The 20,061-nt window shown below is 48.9% G+C and overlaps 1 protein-coding gene across 1 annotated transcript in view; it reads left to right on the forward strand.

Annotated features, from left to right (window-relative positions):
* Nucleotides 1-20,061, forward strand: part of TTC7A (tetratricopeptide repeat domain 7A) — a 159,963-nt gene that overhangs the window by 71,443 nt on the left and 68,459 nt on the right. The window contains exons 9-11 of the mRNA XM_007944399.1: nucleotides 7,721-7,858; nucleotides 9,476-9,559; nucleotides 14,896-15,000. Of these exons, the coding sequence (XP_007942590.1) occupies nucleotides 7,721-7,858; nucleotides 9,476-9,559; nucleotides 14,896-15,000 (327 nt within the window). The remainder of the gene's footprint in view (nucleotides 1-7,720; nucleotides 7,859-9,475; nucleotides 9,560-14,895; nucleotides 15,001-20,061) is intronic.

The following is a 20,061-nucleotide window of genomic DNA, read 5'->3' on the forward strand; positions in this document are numbered from 1 at the left end:
GGAACTAGGGAAGCAACCAGAATGCCTGAGCATAGAGGAGTGTGCCAAGGGAGTTGGGAAAGGACACTTTGGCCTGGCTGGGAGACAGATCAGGAACAATGGCTGAAGGGAGAGGTACCTGAGTTGAGTTGTGAGGGATGAGAAGGTGTTGCAGGTTGACAGAGAAAACCACAGCCTGACCAAAGACCAGCAGTGGGATATGGGGCTGCAGAGAGCTCCATGTGGCTGAAGGGGGCCTATGAGCAGTGGAGAGGGGCCTCATGGTCAAGGGCAGCCACTGACAGGAGTTTAGACTTTCTCTTGAGAACAGTTTGGGGAGGACGTGGTGTTGGGAGATAGGGCTCTGGCATGGGTTGCTCTTCAAGGACAGAGGCACCTGTTTTGAGGCCTGTAGTGACTGCTTGCTGTTCACCATCCCCTGAGCAGGTTCACATGGTGGGTTGCTGGATCTGGGATGTGCTAAACCAGCTCCTCCCCACCCACCTCTGTAGACTGCCTGGCTCTGTCATGACTTTGCCCTGTCATGACCTCTCCCTCCCAGATTCCAGTTGGGCTTGTGGCTTGTGCAGTGATACTTCTATTTCCTGTTGCCCCTTCCCCAGGTCTCCTGAGGACAAGGACTGTGTCTCCCTGGTCCTCCTATCCCCACCCCCACCCCCAGTACTGTCTAGTGGAGACCTCCTCTCTGCCTACCCCCAACCTCCATGGTGAGTGCTGGGGAGTAGCTGGAGGTGAGGGCTGGGGAGGTACATTGCTGGGCACAGTGGCTCAATGAGATAGCTCCTACTGAGCGTCTCCTTAGCACTGTTTCTCTGCCCTTCCCTTCCCATTCTGTTGGTGCCTATGTGAGTGGATTTCACAGGGAAGGAGAGGGATTTCTCTGACACTTTCCCTCTCCACCCCCTTCCTTTTAACCCTTTGCAGTGCCTGACCAGCTCTTGTTTACCAAGCAGGCTCAGGCTTTTATGGGGTTCCCTGGTGTCCAGGCATCCTCTCCTGGGGCTGAGCCATATCCCTAGGGGAACAGGCAGTACTTGCTTGCCTGGATTAGGAGTGTGGGATCTCTGTCTGTTCAGGCCCCAGAACTCTCCAGCCTAGTGCCTGCTCAGAGACCCCCATGACTCTTGCAGCTGCTCAGCCCCTCCCTGTCTACTCTCTTTCTTCTGCTCCCTGAGCCTAAGTGCTGTCCCCAGGGTGAAGGTGTGCAAGATGGTGGGGGCAACCACAGGATGGGGCTGCATGCCACAGACCATAGAACACGAGGGTCTGAATCCTTAATGGAGAAGTTTCAGACTTGGTGGTACGGCCGCTCCCCCTCTTCAAATCGTACAGAATTGCCCACTCTTAAAGCACACTTTCCCTCTCCCTCCCTCCCTAAGCAGTCATCTGGCAACTCTGAGAGCTACTGAAATTCCCGTGCTGGATGCCAAGCGTGGAGTCCTTGAGTTTGAGAAAGATTGCTTTGGAGAGAGGCAGGGAGGAGAATTCTGAGGTTAGAGAAAACCAAGAATAGGACCTAGCTGGATGCAGAGGTAATGGGAAAGAAGGAGGGAGCATGAGGAGAGATCCTTGTTAAAGAGACTAAGTAGGGGGCTGGAGAGGAATGGGCACAAAGGGGCCAAGCTCTGTCCTGCTAGCTGGGCAGTAGAGCCACCCTGCCCTACTAAATCCTGATGGCTCCATGGCTTACCCAGAGCTCTCACTGTGTGTGGACAATCATAAACACATAAGGAACTGTATTGTTGTTGTTGTTAGGTGCCATCGAATCGTCTCCAACTTGTAGCAACCCTATTGCAATGTAAATTACCTGGTATGGCTTTTCTAGCTATAAGTCCATGATGGGATTTGTTGTGAGCAACTGAAGAACTCCTGATCGTTAAAGATACCCACCTGGGGTATTTTTGTTGCAAGTGGCACAAAGCAATGTTCTGGGAAGTTTGCTCCCCTTAGGTGCTTAGAATTTTGATGTTATGATTGGTTAGTTTGGCCACTCTACCAGGCTCAAAAGGAGCTCTCCCAGAGACAGAAGGAGTCTCTCTGACTGCTGGCTGAGAAACACATGCTGCTGAGAAAAATGCACTCCTGAGAGATACATGCTGCTGAGAAAGAGATACCAAGAGACACACACTGCTGGGAGAAAGACACTGAGAGACACGCACTGCTGAGAGAGATACTGAGAAAGACCGTCAGCTGAGAGAGAGCAGGCTGAGAAAGACTTGAGTGTGTTCCTAAACTTCAATTGTAGCCTGTTGCTTCCTGAATAAACCCCATAATCTGTGAGTTCTCTGTGGCCACTGCAGCGAATTATTGAACCCAGCAGAGAGGTGGTTGGTGGGTGCTGCAGGAGGAAAGGTTGGTGTCAGGGCTGTTGAAAGGACTGGAGGGAGGCAGCATATCTGGCCTCACAGGAATAGGCCTTGGGCTGCTGATAGTGATTCTGTGTTCCTTTTGTGGGGTTAGAGGAGGTCAGAAGATGCGGCCTTCCTGCCCCTTTGGCACCTGTGTACAACAGAACAAAACACTGCCCGCTCCTTTGCCAGCCTCACGATCCCTGATGTGCTTTACCTGAGCCCATCACTGCAGCCACTGTGTCGATCCATCTTGTTGAGGGCCTTCCCCTTTTTCATTGACCCTCCACTTAACCAAGCATGATATCCTTCTCTAGGGAATGGTCCCTTCTGACAACGTGACCAAAGTAGGTGAGACAAAGTCTGGCCATTCTTACTTCTAAGAAGAGTTCTGGCTGCACTTCTTCTAGGACAGATATATTCTTTTTAGCAGTCCAGGATACTTTTAGCATTCTTCTCCAACACCACAACTCAAAAGCATCAACTCTTCTTTAGTCTTCCCTATTCATTGTCCAGCTCTCACATGCATATGAGGTGATTGAAAATATCATGGCCTAGGTTAAAGGAAGTTTGCCCAATCTACTTCCATAGTGATACCACCTTGGAAACCCAAGGAAGGGTCGCTGTGAGTCAGATCCGACTCAACGGCTGTGTGTGTGTGGGGGGGGGGGGTTAGATGCACCTTAGTCTTCAAGGAGAGGAGACATCTTTGCTCTTCAGCACGTGAGAGGTCTTTTGCAGCAGATTTGCCCAATGCAATATGTCTTCTGATGTCTTGATTGCTGCTTCCATGGTTTTGATTGTAGAACCAAGTAATGTGAAGTCTTTGACAACTTCAGTCATTTCTCCATTTATCGTGATGCTGCTTATTGGTCCAGTTGTGAGGATTTTTGTTTTCTTTATATTGAGGCATAATCCGTACTGCAAACTATAGTCTTCAATCCTCATCAGTAAGTGCTTCAAGTCATCCTCACTTTCAGCAAGCAAAATTGTGTTATCCATGTATCGCAAGTTGTTAATGAACTTTCCTCCAATCCTGATGCCACATTCTTCTTCATATAGTCCAGCTTCTCGGATTATTTACTCAGCACACAAATGGAGTAAGTATAGTGAAAGGTTACAGCCCGGATGCACTCCTTTCCTGATTTTAATTCATGCAGTATCCCCTTGTTCTGTTCAAATGACAGCCTCTTGGTCTGTGTACAGGTTCCTCATGAGTACAATTAAGTGTTCTGGAATTCCCATTCTTCTCAATGTTATCCATAATTTGTCATGATCCACACAATCGAGTGCTTTTACATAATCAGTAAAACACAAGTAAACATCTTTCTGGTATTCTTTGCTTTGACCCAAGATCCATCTGACATCCGCAATGATATCCCTTGTTCCATGTCCTCTTCCAAATCCAGCTTGCATTTCTGGAAGTTCTCTGTCAGTATACTGCTGCAACCATTTTAGAATTATCTTCAGTAAAATTTTACTTGCATGCGATATTACTGATATTGTTCGATAATTTCCACATTCTATGCAATCACCTTTCTTTGGAATGGGTACAAATATGGATCTCTTTCAATCAATTGGCCAGGTAGTTGTCTTTCAGATCTCTTGGCATAACCGAGTAAGTGCCTCCAGTGGGTTATCTGTTGGCTGAAACATTTCAGTGGATATTCCATGAATTTCTGGAGCCTTGTTGTTTACCAATTCCTTCAGTGCAACTTCAACTTCTTTCTTCAATACCATTGGTTCTTGATCATATGCCCCTCCTGAAATGGATGAACATCAACCAATTCTTTTTGGTACAGTGTCTCTATTCCTTCCATCTTCTTTTGATGTTTCCTGCATCATTCAATATATTGCCCATAGAATCTTTCAGTATTGCAATTCAAGGCTAAAATTTTTTCCTCAATTCATTCAGCTTCAGAAATGCCGAACACGTTCTTCCCTTTTAGTTTTCTAACTCTAGGTCTTTGCACATTTCATTATAATAATTGGCTTTGCCTTCTCGAGCTGCTCTTTGAAATCTTCTGTTCAGCTCTTTTATGTTGTCATTTCTTCCACTTGCTTTAGCTACTCTCCACTCAAGGACAAGTTTCAAAGTTTCTTCTGACATCCATTTTGGTCTGTTCTTTTCTTTTTAATGACCTCTTGCTTTCTTCATGGATGATGTTCTTGATGTCATCCCACAATTCCTCTGGTTTTTGCTCATTGGTGTTCAATGCATTGAATCTATTCTTTAGATGGTATCTAGATTCAGGAGGAATATAATCAAGGTCATATTTTGGCTCTGGTAGGCTTGTTTTAATTGTCTTCAACTTCAAGTTGAACTTGCATATGAGCAGTTGATGGTCTGTTCCACAGTCAGCTCCTGGCCTTGTTTTGGCAGAAGATACTGAGCTTTTCCATCTCCTCTTGCCACAGATGTCGTCAACCTGATTCCTGTATACTCCATCTGGTGAAGTCCACGTGTACAGCCATTGTTTATGCTATTGAAAAAGGTATTTGCAATGAATAAGTTGTTGGTCTTACAAAATTCTATCATGGAATCTCCAGTGTTATTTCTTTCACCAAAGCCACATTTTCCTACTACTGGTGATTCTTTATTTCCAACTTTTGCATTCCAGTCACCAGTGATAATTAACACATCTTGATTCTATGTTCAGTCAATTTCAGACTGCGGAAGTTGGTAAAAAAAAATCTTCTATTTCCTTGTCTTTGGCTTAGGGTTGGTGTGTAAATATGAATAATAGTAGTATTAACTGGTCTTCCATGTAGGCATATGGATATTATCCTATCATTGACAGCGTTGTACTTCAGGATAGATCTTGATACTTTCTTTGTGTGGTGGTTATATTTGTGTGTCAACTTGGCTGGGCCTGGTTGAGTGGCTGGGCAACTGGTGGTAGTTATTCCCCAAGATGAGACTGGCAATCACCTCCATGGTGGGATCTACCACAGGCAGCTGAGTAGCTGCCTTTGGGATGTGGTCTGCTTCCTGTGTATAAGGAGAAGCTTTGAGAATGGTCTCTAGCATATGGCACGCTTGGACCCTGCATGTAGCTGTGTCGTTGCTCAGCAGCCTGCCATGCTCTGCCGACCTTGGGACTTACAATGGACTTAAGTTAATGGCCTGCCGTGTGGATTGGTAACATCGGGACTATGCCTTTTTACATGTCAACCTTGGGGCTTCTCAGCCTCAGCAGCCAACAGCTGTCTGAGTGAAGAAATGCCTCCAGCTCCAGTGGGCCGGGAGCAGGAGGCAGAGCTGGACCCCAAGGTTGAGGGGTTTTCACCCAGCCCCTAGAGCCTGGCACTTTGAACTTGGACTTAAAGTCTCCAAATTATAAGAATAAACTCCTGTTTGTTAAGGCCATCCCATTTGTGGTATATTCTTATCAGAGCAGCACTAGGTAACCAGAACACTTTGTGACGATGAATGCCACACCATTCATCTTCAATTTGCCCTTCCTGGCTGCAGTGTAGTAAATTACTTTGTGTGGCTTTTCTACCCATAAGTCTTTGTAAACTCCAAGGTGGGATTTGCTATGAGCAACTGAGGAGCTCCTGATTGCTGAAGGTGTCCACCTCGAGTATTTCTGTTGGGAGTGGCACAAAACAATGTTCTGGGAGGTGCCCACTCTCGCTCAGGTGCTTAGAGTTCTGATGCTATAATTGGCTAGTTTAACGACCCTTTCGGGCTCAAAAGGAGGCCTCCTGGAGGTAGAACTCTCTCTGACTGCTGGTTGAGGAAGACGTGCTGCCGAAAGAGACATGCGCCCCTGAAAGAGACACGCGTTGCTGGGAAAGAGACGTAAGAGACACACATTGCTGAGTGAGACACCGAGGGACCAGTGCTGCTGGGAAAGAGACTATGAGAGACTGTTGGCTGAGGGATGGTGGGCTGGGAGAGAGACTGAGCATTTTTCTTGAACTTGAGTTGTAGCCTGGTGCTTCCCTAATAAACCCCATAATCCGTGAGTTCTGTGTGGCCACTGCAGTGAATTATCGAACCCAGGAGGGAGGTGGTGGGTGCTTTGGGAAGAACGGTTGGAGCAAGGGCTGGAGGGAGGCAGCATGTCTGGCCTTACAGTAATGGGCCTTGGTTTACTGCTGGTAATCCTGCCTTCCCCTTGTAGGGTTAGAGGAGGTCAGAACATGTGGCCTCCATGCCATTTTTGCACTGGCATAGTGGATCATATGGTTGTCTGATTCCAAATGGCCAAAACCAGTCCATTTTAGCTCACTAATGCCTAGGATATCAATCTTTGAGCACTCCATTTCATTTGTGACAACTTCTAATTTTCCTAGATTCATACTTCGTATATTCCATTTTTCCAGTTATTAATGGGATATTTGCAGCTGTTTCTTCTCATCTTGAGACATGCCACATCAGCAAATGGAGGTCCTGAAAGCTTTACTCTGTCCGTATCATTAAGATCGGCTCTGTGTACTCAAAAACACCAGTGTCATGAAAGACCGGGAAAGGCTGAGGGACTCTTCTAGATGAAAGGAGACTAAAGAGAAATAGTCGTGGCTGCTGAATGCAGAGCATGAGTGGATCTTGGAATGAGAAAGAGTAAGGACATTAATGGGTCAGGTGATGAAATTCAAACATGGACTGGGAGTAGGTAATAGTGTCGTCAATGTTGTGGTTCCTGAATTGGCACTCCCGTTGTGGTTCTTTAAGAGCTCTGGTTGCTTGATGGCTATGCACTTGGCTGCTAACCAAAAGGTCAGCGGTTCTAACCTACCAGCCACTCTATGGGAGAAAAGACCTAGCAGTCTGCTCCCATAAAGATTAAAGCATAGAAAACCCTGTGGGCCAGTTCTGCTCTGTCACATGGGGTTGCTATGAGTTGGAATTGACTTGACAAAAGTAGGTTTTTTTTTTTTTTTTTTTTTTGGTGGTTCTGAGTGAATGTTCTCTTGTATTTAGAGGTGATGCATCTTATTCCTCCCAAATGATTCAGCAAAATAATAATAGTATATATTATATGTAGAAAGAGACAAAGCAAATGTTGTAAATGTTAATGATTGATGGATTTAGCTGAAAGGTTTATGGTTATTGTATTGCAACTTCTCTGTAGGTTTGAAGTTTTTTTCAGAATAAAACACTAAATACGAGGAGCTTGAGCCCTCAGAACCTACTCTCCCCTACCCCAACCTAGACAAAAGGAGAAGAATTTTCTCTTTTCAGAGAGGGTGTGTATGGGAGCGAGAGTGGGGGTGAGAAAAGGAAGTCTCGGGATGAGGCATCTGCCAGGCCTGGGTCCCCCATGGAAGGGTGATGGTGACTGGGCTGATGAGGGGGGCCCTATGCAGGCATCACCTTGTTTTTCAGCCTCACTCTTTCCTAAACCATGTTCCACTCATAGGCAACTCGGGATGTGGTGCTGAGCCGGACGCCAGAGCAGAAGGAGGACCGGATGGTGAGCCTGCAGAATGCCGCAGCCATCTACGACCTCCTGAGCATCACACTGGGCAGGAGGGGCCAATATGTTATGCTTTCAGAGGTACGGCATGCCGCCCACCTGCCTTCCCCAGGGGTCGTGCAGCACATAAAGAAAATCAGACAGAGCCCCTTCATCCCTCTCCACCTCCACCAGGTGGCACGGCTCAGTTTTGGGGAGACCCAAGCTTGAGCCTACTCCCATTCAGTGAGGAGATAACTGCCCCTCATTGGTAGTCATTTTGTTTTCTGCTACTGAATGTCTTTCTTTTCTTTTGAAAATAATACATAATCATTGTAGGAAATTGACACCCCCTTCCCTTAGTTCTCCATAGAGAAGACACTGGTATGTGTGACCATCTTCTAGCAAGGTTCTGAGCCAAGGTTGTATTGGGCACTGGGGACTGGGGCCTACCTCCTACCCAGGCACACAGAGCACCCCCATTCTGCTGGCAGACCCCTCTTTGAAAGCTGTCCTAGGGTCCTGACAGGCCAGTGGGCTCTGTCCAAGGCATGTGTCTCCCTGGGGTAGGGGCACTGAGAGACACTCAGTAGCCCACCTCTCCTCCTGCTCCCCTATTGCCAGGACACATGACACATTTTTGAGCTTTCATATTCTGGCTAGGATTGAAAGTGGGCCTAGGGACCTTGTGTCCTTGTGAAGAGAACGGGCCAGCCTCTTGACAGTAGTCTCTGTCTGTGTATTTAGAGGGGCTCCTTAAGGAAGGACAGTGACGTATCCCAAGCCCCACTCATGTGAGGCACTTTCTCATGTAACCATGTTTGATTTGGGGAGGTAAGTGGTATTCTCTCAGGTTTATAAAGGAGGAGACTGAGGCCTAGAGAGGTGGGGTATTTTTGTCCAAGATTACATTTGACGTGCATGTTGAGCCAATATGCTAACTCAGGCCTTTGTGCACTGGGTGGCCCTGCACCCCTGCCTTGCATCCCACACCACTTGACAGTGGTGGCACTATGAACCCTGTCCTGACATGCTAGCCCTGACTCAGTCTCCTGGAATCTTGGGGACCATCTGACTTCACCAGGGAGCCCCTGATTTTGGGTCACCCAGAATTAGGCCAGTGGACCAGTCTGTTTTCTGTGGCATTATAGAGAACAGCAAAGGGAAGAAAAGCCATTACATAGGGGAGGCTTTATGTCCCTGGGCTCTGGAGTCAGAACTCCTGATTCAGATTTGGTTCTGCTACTTAATGGGCCCTGTGACTTTAGCTTTCTTCATCTGTAAGATGGAGGAGCAATTAGAGAACCCACCTGCCAGAGTTAGTGAGGGAATTAAGTGAGTTAGTACATTAGAAAGCTGAGACCAGTGCTATGCATAATAACAACAATGAATGTTAGCTTATATTATTTTTGTTGGATGTCTAGATTTTGAAAGCACATTTAGAAATCTTATTTGGTTCTCTTCACAATTGCCTTGTGAGATGTGCAGGGTGGGTAACATCATTCACAGGTTAAGGATATGAGGACTGAGGACCAGAGAAGGTGAGAGACTTGTGCAGGGTCACACAGCACACCAAGGACAGGAGCAGGATTTCTTCTGGAGTCTTCTGGCAAGAACCAGTGTAGCCTTCTTGAAGCCTCCTATGGGCAGTGATGTGGGCATTGATTGCCCCCCAAAGGCATGGAGTGGGGGGAAGTACTGACTGTTCTCCCTCCCCAGTGCTTAGAACGAGCCATGAAATTTGCATTTGGAGAATTTCACCTTTGGTACCAGTTGGCCCTCTCCATGGTGGCTTGTGGGAAGGTAAGGCCCAGGGGGTGCTGGGGGTTACACTCTCACCCTCAGTCTCTCTCCAGGTAGGCTGAGGGTCTTTCTTGGTGCAAGATGCCTGTGGGGAGGGTGAGGGTGGTGATTAAGAAATATCGTTCACCAGCTCACTTCAGTTCCCTGCACTGGGAAGATAGCTGTGTGAGTCCAGTGTCCCTGTGAGTTACAGGCGTGGCCAAGTGTGTAAGGGTGGGTCTGTGGGTGTTTTTCCATGAGTGTGTGTGCCCATGTAGGGACATCATTCCCTTTCTGCTGGTGAATTGATGGGTACTACTGCATGAGACGGCGAAGCCAAGGTGAGGGGCGGCAGACTCCAGGTGACAGGCCCTTTGTTCCATTTGGCTGTAGCTCTCTTCCTGCCCCCTGGGTGTGGCCTCGGGAGAATTGCCCAAGGATCCAGGAGGGGTGGAAGAGTGACACAGACCAGCAGCTTCCATTAGAGAGTTGGAGGGAGAACTGAGTGATGGACAAGGTCAAGGGCACTGGATGGGGACAGGTTTAGGAGGAGCCTCACCCAAAGCAAGGGGCTCGCTTTATCCTAGGTAGCCAGGGCTTGTGTTCATCCTCCCTCTACCAAGCCCCCTGTTGTAACACCCCTTAGTTTTTCCTCAGATCAGCATTGTATTTATATTAGCCTCTATTTTAAGCAGTGACATGAAAGGAAAACCTTTCCCGGGATGGGTGCTGAGGTGTTGGGGCTGAGGCTGCTACGAATCCAGGAAAGAAGGTGGCATGAGCTTGCAGATTGCTCCAACTGCTGTAAATACCCCAAGCCCTACCATGGGCTGAGGGAATTCCTTCCTGCCCATCTGTGCGATCTCTGAAGAGGGCTCACCCAGACTTGGCAGTGCCTCCTCCTTCAGTGGAAGCTGTGCTGGAGTCAGGGCCAGGCCCCAGCGGGGAGGAGAACTGGGCAGGAGCTACAACCTGATAGATGCACGGGCTAGGGAAGTCCAGCCCAGAATCAAGTGGGGAGCTTCTCTGCCCCCTCTTCTGGCATGTGTCTTCTCAGACCCCCACCCCTACCAACCACCTCCTGGAACATCTTGAATTTACAATGTGATCTGCCCTTGCTCAGTGTTCAGCAGGGTTTCCTTAAGGGTCAGTGAGACCCTAGCCCTCCAGGAGTTAGCAAATAAGAGAAACTCACCTGAGGAACTGTGGGATTTTTTTTTTTTTTTTTTTAATTGTGATTTGGGTGAAAGTTTGCAGAGCAAATTCATTCTCCTTTCAGCAGTTCATACACATTTTGTTTCATGGCATTGATTGCAATCCCCATATTTTAACAGCTCTCTTCCCACTTCCACCATATGGTTATCTTTTCCCTGTGTCCTTCTTTCCTATGAATTTCTGCCCTCTGAGCTATCTCCCTGCATGAATACTGCCCTTCTGGTCTCCCAGGATTGATTGTTTTAAAGAGTATACCTACCTGGTGTAAGTGTTTACCTTGTGTGTTTGTCTGTTGTTTGGCTGGAAATCATAGGAATGAGTTCAGTTCCAGGCCCAAAGGGTGACTAGGGGCAATGGTCTTTGGAGTTTCTATTAGACCAGTAAGCCCAGTCTCTTTTTTTATGATTCCGAGTTTTAGAGCTGTAGGATTTAGATAGATGGAGAAAAGCAAGAGGGTATGGCATTCTGGGCAAGGGGGACAACATGAGCAGAGGTGAGGGGACTAGAAAGGTAAGATATGGTATTGGCAGAGGAAGGTCTTGGACGCCCCAACCTGCCAGGCAGGAAGGGTGAGGGGAGGAGGTGGAGGTGGAGCTTTTGTGGAGTCGGGACTGTAGCCCACAGTGTCATATGGCAGTCTTCCTTCCTCTGGTAATAAAGTGCCCCTCTGGTAGCGTAGTGCCTAAGGCACTTGACTGCTAACCAAAAGGCTGGCAGTTCAAACCACCAGCCACTCCTCAGAAGGAAGGTTGGGCAATCTACTTCTGTATTGATACTGCCTGGGAAACACAAGGAGGGGTCACTATGAGTCGAGTCTGACTCGACAGCACATAACAACAACAACAATCTTGCAGTATTGAGCATCACAGGAAGAGAGGGTCAGGGCAGTGGTTCATATCCTTTGGTGGGTCACAGACCCCTTTGAGTTGCTAAGGAGAACTGGAGACCCCACCTCAGAAAAATGCACCACACATACAGGTTAGCTTTAATTTCTAAGGGAGCTCCTGAAAGCCCCTAGTGGCAGAAGTATCACATCAGCCTGAGAGGTAAGGAGTCTTGTACCACCTCCCTACCAAGAAACAGGTTCAGAGAGGTCCAGACACCGCTTAGCACCACACAAAACTCTGAGGAGCTAGTTTCCCCATCAGGCCCAGCACAGACCAACAGCTTGTCAATTTCTTTTATGTAAGCTTAGTTCCATTGAGTTGATTCTGACCCATGGTGACCCCGTGTGTGTCAGAATAGAACTGTGCTCCATAGGGTTTTCAGTGGCTGATTTTTCAGAATTAGGTCACTAGGCCTTTCTTCCAAGGTGCCCCTAAGTGGACTCAAGCCTTCAACCTTTTGATTAGCAGAAGAGCAAAAATCTACACCACATGGGAACTCTCTTCTGTGTAAAGTATGCACAATAATGGTCTTACTGGCAGGAAGTTGGGGCAGTCAGTAAGCTCCTTGTATGTAAGGACCTCACATGCTACAGACACTGGGTTACACCTTCTTCCCCCTAGTGCACTGGGTACAGCAGGAGATTGTTCTGGAAGCATATTCTGTACCGTCTCAGGAACCCTGCACACCAAAGCAGGCCTCCTGATTGTCCCAGGAGCCCTTGGAGCATAGTGGCTAGACCGTGCCTTTGCCACAAGCCTGAAGTGGGAATCAGGGGTCTGTGGTTGTGCCTGAGAGGCCTTCCAGAAGGTGAGGCTGCGTCAATAGAAATGTATCTGGCACCTCACCCTGTAGGAATAACGAATGAGTTCCCTGACATGATTAGATCGTTTCTTCTCTCCATCTCCTTAAGAAAACATAGGCTGTGTTGCTAGGTAACTAGCATGACAAGAAAAAGAGCTGGCTGCTGCTCAGTGCTGAGTCCTCAGATGGCTCCTTAAATAGCACTGTTTTGCGCCTCATGGGGATGGGATGGTGAGGAGTGGGGGTGGAATATGCAGGGTTAGGGATAGGGAATCCTGTATTTTATGGATTCAAAGGTCAGCAGCCTAGAGGAGGGTACTGAGGAGGGGTCTGAAGCATGCTGGGGTGTGTGGACGGAGGGGTATTGGTGAGGGGCTGAGGAACCCCTCCTGCAGCTGCCTCCCATTCACCCTCCATCACTCCCTCTATCCTTTCCTAAATCCCCCCTTGGAGGGCATGTGGGGGTGGCATTCACAGGAGAGTTTTGGGAGAGTAGATGGCCTGGCATCCTTGAAGCCCAGTACATACCTCCCTTGCTCCAGCCCACACCAGGTACTGCAGTTCAGTCTCCTGGACTGCTGGAACAAGTCATCTGCTACCACCCTCTTGTGCTTGATTTTGTATCTTCTTGTTTCCAGGGAGAGCCATGAGAGAGGGTGACATTTGTCTTCGCTCCCCAGCCTTTCTGTGGGGTCCTTTTATGCAAGAGCCATGGCAACTGCCCCCTTCCCACAGTGAACTATTAGCCTCGTACTGGGCACAGAGAAGTCCCTTGGTAAAGACACCTGGAATTGGCCTAATAAGCTGAGCCAGGCCTGTGAGGCCAGGAAAGCTACCTATATTTGGAGTTGGGAAAAGCTCTTCCTCAGGTGGCAGGAAAGGAATGGGATAGCCAGAGAGAGGCCAGGGTCTGGGTGAACAGCAGGCCTATTGGGCCCCAGATGGAGTACTTTGGATAATTGAGCCTCCTAAGCTGCCATTTCCTCAGTTGTACCACCAGAGCAGGAGGTACAGGGTAAGAGCTCAGCCAATAGTAAGGGCCCAGGGAATGGGAAATGCCATAGGTATGCAGTGCGCCTGCCTACTGGGTGGCACACAGAGACAGGAATGTGCACACTGGGAGGGTCACTGCAGCATTTCCTGGAAAAGCTTTAGACTCATTCAGAAGGTCTCAGCCCTGAGTGTGTGTGTATGTGTGTGTGCGTGTGCGTGCATGCATGTTTGTGTGTGTAGCAGGAAGGGGGAGAGTTTCCTCCCTGGGCAAAGTAGTCATCACAGAGGTAGCATAAGGGAGTGGCTGAGGACACAGATTTTAGAGCCAGACTATGTTCAGATCCCAGCTCAGCGTTATGGGCTGTGTGACTTTCTGTGCATCTCAGTTTCCTCATCTGCAAAGCAAGGACATAGTACCACCTCATAGGAGTGCTGTGAAGATTAAATGACTTAATATTTGTAAAATACTTAGAACAGAACTTTTTCGATTTTGATAGTAAATATGTTTTGTTTTGTTTTGTAGGCCATAGTCTTTGTCACTACTCCACTACCATAGTGTTATGAGAGCAGCCATAGATACATGTAAATGAATGGGCATGGCTGTGTTCCAGTAAAACTTTATTTATAAAACCAAGCACAGGGCCAGATTAGGCTTGTGAACTGTGGATTACTGACCCCTGAATTAGAATAATGGCTGGCACCTAGTAAGATCTAGCTGAGTGTTAGCTACTTTTTTCCTTACCACTTTTGTTATTGGTACTGTCCCTACCTGGCTCTGGATACTCTTTGCTCCCAGACCCTGCCTCCACACTTGGCCATCCTTACAGATCTGGTTTGGACCCATCTCCATGGCTGAGTCCCTGGAGCCTTGGGGGATTCCCAGATACCAGTTTGAAGGTTGTCTTGGGCTCTGCCAGCTTGCTTTCCCTTCTCCACCTCCTCTGCCAGTTGCTAGTCTTTCCTTCTCTCATACCCCCTGCCCCACGCTGGTGAGTGGGCTATAGGGTGGCACATGGTAGGGTGAGCAGGTCCACTCATTTAGTGGGACTGACCCTGGTTGCTGCATGACCTGGATGTATGTCCTAGCCCTGCCTCCAAGTCCTCACGGGGGTTCAGCCTCCTCTCCTCATCTATAAACTGAAGGTATTGAACTCAGAGTTTGACAGAGCTCTTTTCTATCCCTAGAAGTTGTGTGGGTCAAACCTGAATTCCTTTTAAAGAGCTTCCATTAGTTGTCATGTTAACTCCTCATCATATCACCCAAAGGCAAAAATCACAGCCTCCATTCTCCAAATGGGGAAACTGAGTCTCAAGGAGGGACTTGCTACCAAAACAGCCTGGGCTCCTAATGTGCTATCTTCCTGACTCTTGCGGGGAAGAGGAATGCAGAGCAAGGGCTGGCTGTTTGGAGGGGCAACCCTGGGCTGCCAGTGACAGTGTTTCCTGCCTGCCTCCCGCAGTCCGCCTACGCCGTGTCGCTGCTGCGAGAGTGTGCAAAGCTACGGCCTTCGGACCCCACTGTGCCCCTAATGGCTGCCAAGGTCTGCATCGGGTCCCTGCACTGGGTGAGTGAGCTGCAGGGACTGGGCGGGTAGGGGCAGGCAGCCGTCTATGGGACGATGGCAGTGGTGGGCATGAAAGCGGGTGTGTGGACATCTTGGAGTACACGTGATAGTTGTGTCTGTGTGTGGAGTAGGGGAGCCTGAAGAGCTGCAAGGCTGAAGGGCCTGGGGTGGAAAAAAGGCTTCTGAGGAAAACTCTAGCCCCACTCTCTGTGGCAGATCCTCTGACTCAGGATGGATCAGTTTGTGGTTCAGCCTTGAAATGTGGTCTCCAGAGAGTCAATATAGGGCAAACAGAGGTGCAGCAATACCAACCTGCCCAGCAGAGGGTAGTAGACAAGTGGGCCACACTGTTTGTTTAAGGAGCTTTGCATTATCTGATATCCAATACATAAGCCTCCCTCCCCCGACCCTGGTCCCTGCTTGTGCTCCCTGCTCTGCTGAGGCAGCTAAACTATTAGGAGACTAACTCAAGGGGTGACCCTTTCCCAGGCTAGCAGTCTTTACTGCAGGCTCATGCATACCCCTGAGAAGACCAATAGCTTGTAGTGGTTCAAGAGCACTGCGGCCAGAGTCCAGAGCACCAACCTTGCCTTGGTCCCCACCACTCCAGGCTCTGCTTGGCTGCTGCTCTGGGCCTATGGAGAGCTCTTGGGCCCATAGCACTCGGCCCCAGGGATGGCAAAGTAGCCCTTTGAACTATAGTTCAGGGCCTGGCTAGAGCCTCTGTGTGAATACCTCCCATGACTGGGAGCTCATTTCCTGACAGTCCTGCCTTTCTGAAGTCTAAATTAGCCCCTCAAAGTCAAAGATAGTCCTGTTTCTACTTTTTTGAGTGACTCAGACCAGGTGTATAACCTATCCCTCCTGATTGCTGTCCACTCCCACCCCCACATCTCCTCTTCTTCAGGCTTTCACTGGCCTCTGGGCCTAGTCTCTTAGAGACAGAGCTGCTTCTGGCAGTGGTACTCCCCAGCTTCCAGTTGTCCTGATGTCCCTTACCCACTCTTCACTGTCAGTGTGCCCAGCAGGTGTACACAGCAGCCACTGCATAACCAGCAGACTTTACAATTCCACCTGCCACTTTTCTCCCTTTGGGTGTCCAATAAGGGAAGGGAGTAATAAGTTCTCCTTAGACACCATGTTCTAACCCAGCCAGCCCCCCACAAGTACTGTCAGCTTGCCCCGACCCCTCCTCCTGGTCCCAGCCTCACAGTTCCAGGGGGCTGGGTTTTCTCTGCCACAGAGAGAATGGCCTCCCTAGCACAGGGAAGAGTGGCTGGAAATAGCACATTTTCCTTTTCATCCGGGATCCTCAGACCTCCTGTGTGTCTGAAATGCCCACCTGGGGCCCATCCCCTCTGTGAGTGATACAGGAGGGGCAGAGCATGGCTTCTGGCACCCAGGCATTTCATTCTGGAATAGCTCCATTCTAGTTGGGGAGAATTATGTAAGACATGCATTTCAGGGACAGTCCTATAATGGGGCTCTAGATGTTTAGGAGAGGCGACACGGCCTACTGGTGAGGTGTGTTGTTGCCCACACACAGAGTGGTCTTGATAAGGTACTTAACTTTATTTCACTTCAATTTCCTCATCTGTTTAATGGAAACAATAATAGTCTTCCTCAGATGTGACATAAATGACACAAAGTATAGAGAGGGCTGGACCAGTCAGGAAGGATTTCGTGGAGGATGAGGCCTTGGTCTGGGCTTAGAGTGCTTTGAAGCTCCACACAGGCCTGCGGCAGGCCCAATTTACCTTCCCCAGTTCTGTGATTAGTGGGAACCCTTAAGTATTTTTAGAAGATTGTTGGCATCTTGCACCTTAGAGGTAGGGTGCCCTGTGAACAGCACTCTGGGTATAGGTAGCATGTGGACAGTAGCAAAAAGCAGCAACCTAGCCTGACCCATGCAGCAGAAGGTGAAAATGTGAGCCAGATGATGCAGAGAGGATGGGCTCCCAGGCCCCTGCTGTCCCCAGGGCTTCTGAGAGAGGCCTCCACCCATCACTTTGAAGGGGCCCAAAATACCCATCTCCCTCAGGGAGGCGGGGGAGGGGGGGAGTGGGCATCTGTGCTCCTAACGGCTGCCAGCTCCTAACAGAGGCAACTGTGGGCCCACCCCAACAAGGCCGCCCTTGCCAGGAAGCCCTAAATTTAGGTCTTCCCGCCCGTGGAGGAGCTGTTTCCCTCAGCAGCATAATTACAGTAATTATGTGCATTCAGATTACATGGTAATAAAATTAGGATCAAATCAGTCCAAATTGAAATCAGATGAGTTAGGAGCAAAGTAATCAATGACAACATAAATAGAAAAGCCCAAAAGGAAACTTCAACATGCACACTTGTCATCAGAATCAGAGAGGGGTGAGCTGTTTAACCTCAGCTGAGAAGCACGTTTGGGTTTAAGGGGTTTCTTTGAGCCACAGTTTTCTCACTGGAGTGAGGGCCTGCTGAGAGCTGGGAGGGATGGGCCCCTGGCAACCTTCCCTGCCCTGAAAACTTCACCCTTGAACCTTCCTAAAGCCCTGTTTATACCTATATTGGAGCACCTGTCCATGTCAAATTGTAATGATCTGTGTGTTTCTTTGAAACCCTAGCCCAGAGTTCAGTGCCTGGTGTGAGCATAATCACTTGGCATCATATTCTGCCTTATATGGTACTTGTCTACCCATGTGGTCTCCTGACTACCTCTCTTCCTACAAGCAACCCTGCACATAGTAGGTCTTCACCGATGACTTAGAAAATGTAACAGCTTGCTGGGAAGGGACGTGGGTAGGAGATCTGCATTTGGTTCAGTGGTTCTCTCTGGCTCCTATGCTCTGCAGCTAATTCTTGCTGCTTGGTTGACACTGGGCAGGCAGCAGACTGCAGGGGAGCCAAGGGGGCAGCCTGTTCTCCAGGGAGGCCAGGAGAGGGACAGCCCAGCACTCTGTTCTCAGGGCTCGTGAGCAGGAAGCACAGGGCCATCGGTGCTTGGTTCTGAAAGGCACCTGACGCTGCCTCCCTCTCCTGCCTTCCCAGCTATCCTGGCTGGTGTCCACCCTAGCAGCCCAGCCACTGCTCAGTCAAGCCCATGGTGTAGGGGGCAGAAATCTGGGGGTGGACAATTTGGCCTAGCTTACAGGAAGAGAGACTGAAACTGGGACATTTGAAAAACGAGTTGTGCTGGGTGAAACCCATCCGGGTGGCCTCGTGCCCAGAGGTGGAGCACCTGCTGTCCCCACATCCTGTCGTCGTGCCCAGAGCCAGTGTGGGACGCCCCAAGGCTAGGGCTGGGTCTGAGGGCAAATTGCCTTGGGTGGGGGGCTAGACAGGAGGTTTTGCATGGTCATGTGCTGGCTGTGGTCGGGTTTGCAGCATGGGTGGGGGAATAGCTGGAGCATGTATGGGGTCTGGGTGCGACAGCACTGCCCCTGGAATTAGCTGAGGTTTTTAATCCACTCTATCCCTGGGTGGGGAGAGTGTCTCAGGCTCGGACCCACTAACAATGGTGCCAGAACTAAAGAGGCCTGGGGAGCCTGCGTGGTGGCCTCCTGCCTTGGCGTAGCCAGTGTCCTGCTGGGGGATCCCCAGTCGGTTATTGGAGCAGGAGGAAAGGGAGAATGAGGATGGCATAGGACTGTGCAATGTTTCATTCTGTAGTACATAGGGTCGCTATAAGTCGAAATTGACTCAGTGGCACCTAACAACAACAAAAACCAGATACAGTATTTAAAACTCGTTTAATTATAAAAACAAAACTTTTGTAGGAGACACCCAGACAGGAGATGGGTGTGTGTGTGCTGTGCATCAACACAGACAGGAGAAAAGGTTGTGAGTTGGAAAAGCAGGGCATCTTTAGAAAAGCCTATGATGGTTTCTCTCATCTGCTTCCCTGAGGGGAGCAGTATAGGATAGTGGAAAGAGTACAGGCTTTGGAGGCTGAGGGGCTAGGTTCAAATTCCTGCCTCAACACTGCTTAGTTGTGTTAGTTCAGGTAAGTCATTTTCTCTCCCTGTGCCTCAGTTTCCTCATGTAACCTGGAAACAACTGTGGCCACCATTACAGAGTGGCTGCAGACATCAGAGATGAGTAGTGTCCCCTGCTTAGCCCATCACATGTCCCTGATTAAGTGGTAGCTATAGCTGTTGCAACCCTTTGAACATAGTACATGTTCAGAAAGGATCTGCTTTTGTGTGTTTTGCCTTGGATTATCAGATTCAGGGGGTCAGTAGAGCCAGAAAGATGGATTAAGTGTTTATGAGGCAGGGAAGAAAGAATGCCAGCTCTCTTGCCACCAACTTCTGGAAATTAGAATGAGTGCCTCCTCCTTCCAGGGGAAAAAAAAGTAGAATTTAAGTAGAGCAGATAACAGTAGGTTCCAGACTCTGTGGGAAGGAGCTAAGGAAGAACTGGAGATGTTCTTTAAGCTCCACAGGCTCTGACATGAACTCTCTTTCATTCCTAGGAAGGGAGGAAGAGGTCGAAGATTGCAAGGGCAAAACCTCTTTAGTCCACTGCAGGGTAAATGAGGCAGCCCTGGAAGTGGAGGCAGTCCGAGCTGAAGGAAAGTGTGCAGAGGCCAACATTAGGAAAAATGGAAAGACAGAGGGACTTGTAAAGTTCCCAGAAATTTGTCTTTCATTGTATGAAGTGAAAACAAGTATCAAAACATTATGCCCTTCTGTGCATCCTTTTTCCACAGGGTCAGAGGGGAAAGAAATGAAACACTTCAGAAGGTGGCCATGAATCAGGCAGCCCAGAAAGATCTAGACTTAGAGGCAAGAGACCTGGGTTTAAACTTTTTTCTGCCACTGTCTGGCTGGGTGACCTTGGATGACTACTTCAGCTCCCTGCCCTTTAGAATGCAGCTGTAAAAACACCTGTTCCACAGGTAGTTGGGTTCCTCAAGTTCTGTGAAAATGCCCACGAGTTCAAAATCATCCTAGAATCACAGGGGTGAAGAAGTAGAAAGATTTTCCCCTGGATTTTTGTAACCATTAGATGGCTGCCAAAGGGAGCTCTGGTGGCGTAGTGCCTAAGGCATTTGACTGCTAACCAGAAGACTGGTGGTTCAAACCC

The sequence above is a fragment of the Orycteropus afer genome, unplaced genomic scaffold (genome assembly GCF_000298275.1).
Source record: "Orycteropus afer afer isolate SDZICR_OR568_19922 unplaced genomic scaffold, OryAfe1.0 scaffold00124, whole genome shotgun sequence".
In the NCBI taxonomy this organism is placed as follows: domain Eukaryota; kingdom Metazoa; phylum Chordata; class Mammalia; order Tubulidentata; family Orycteropodidae; genus Orycteropus; species Orycteropus afer.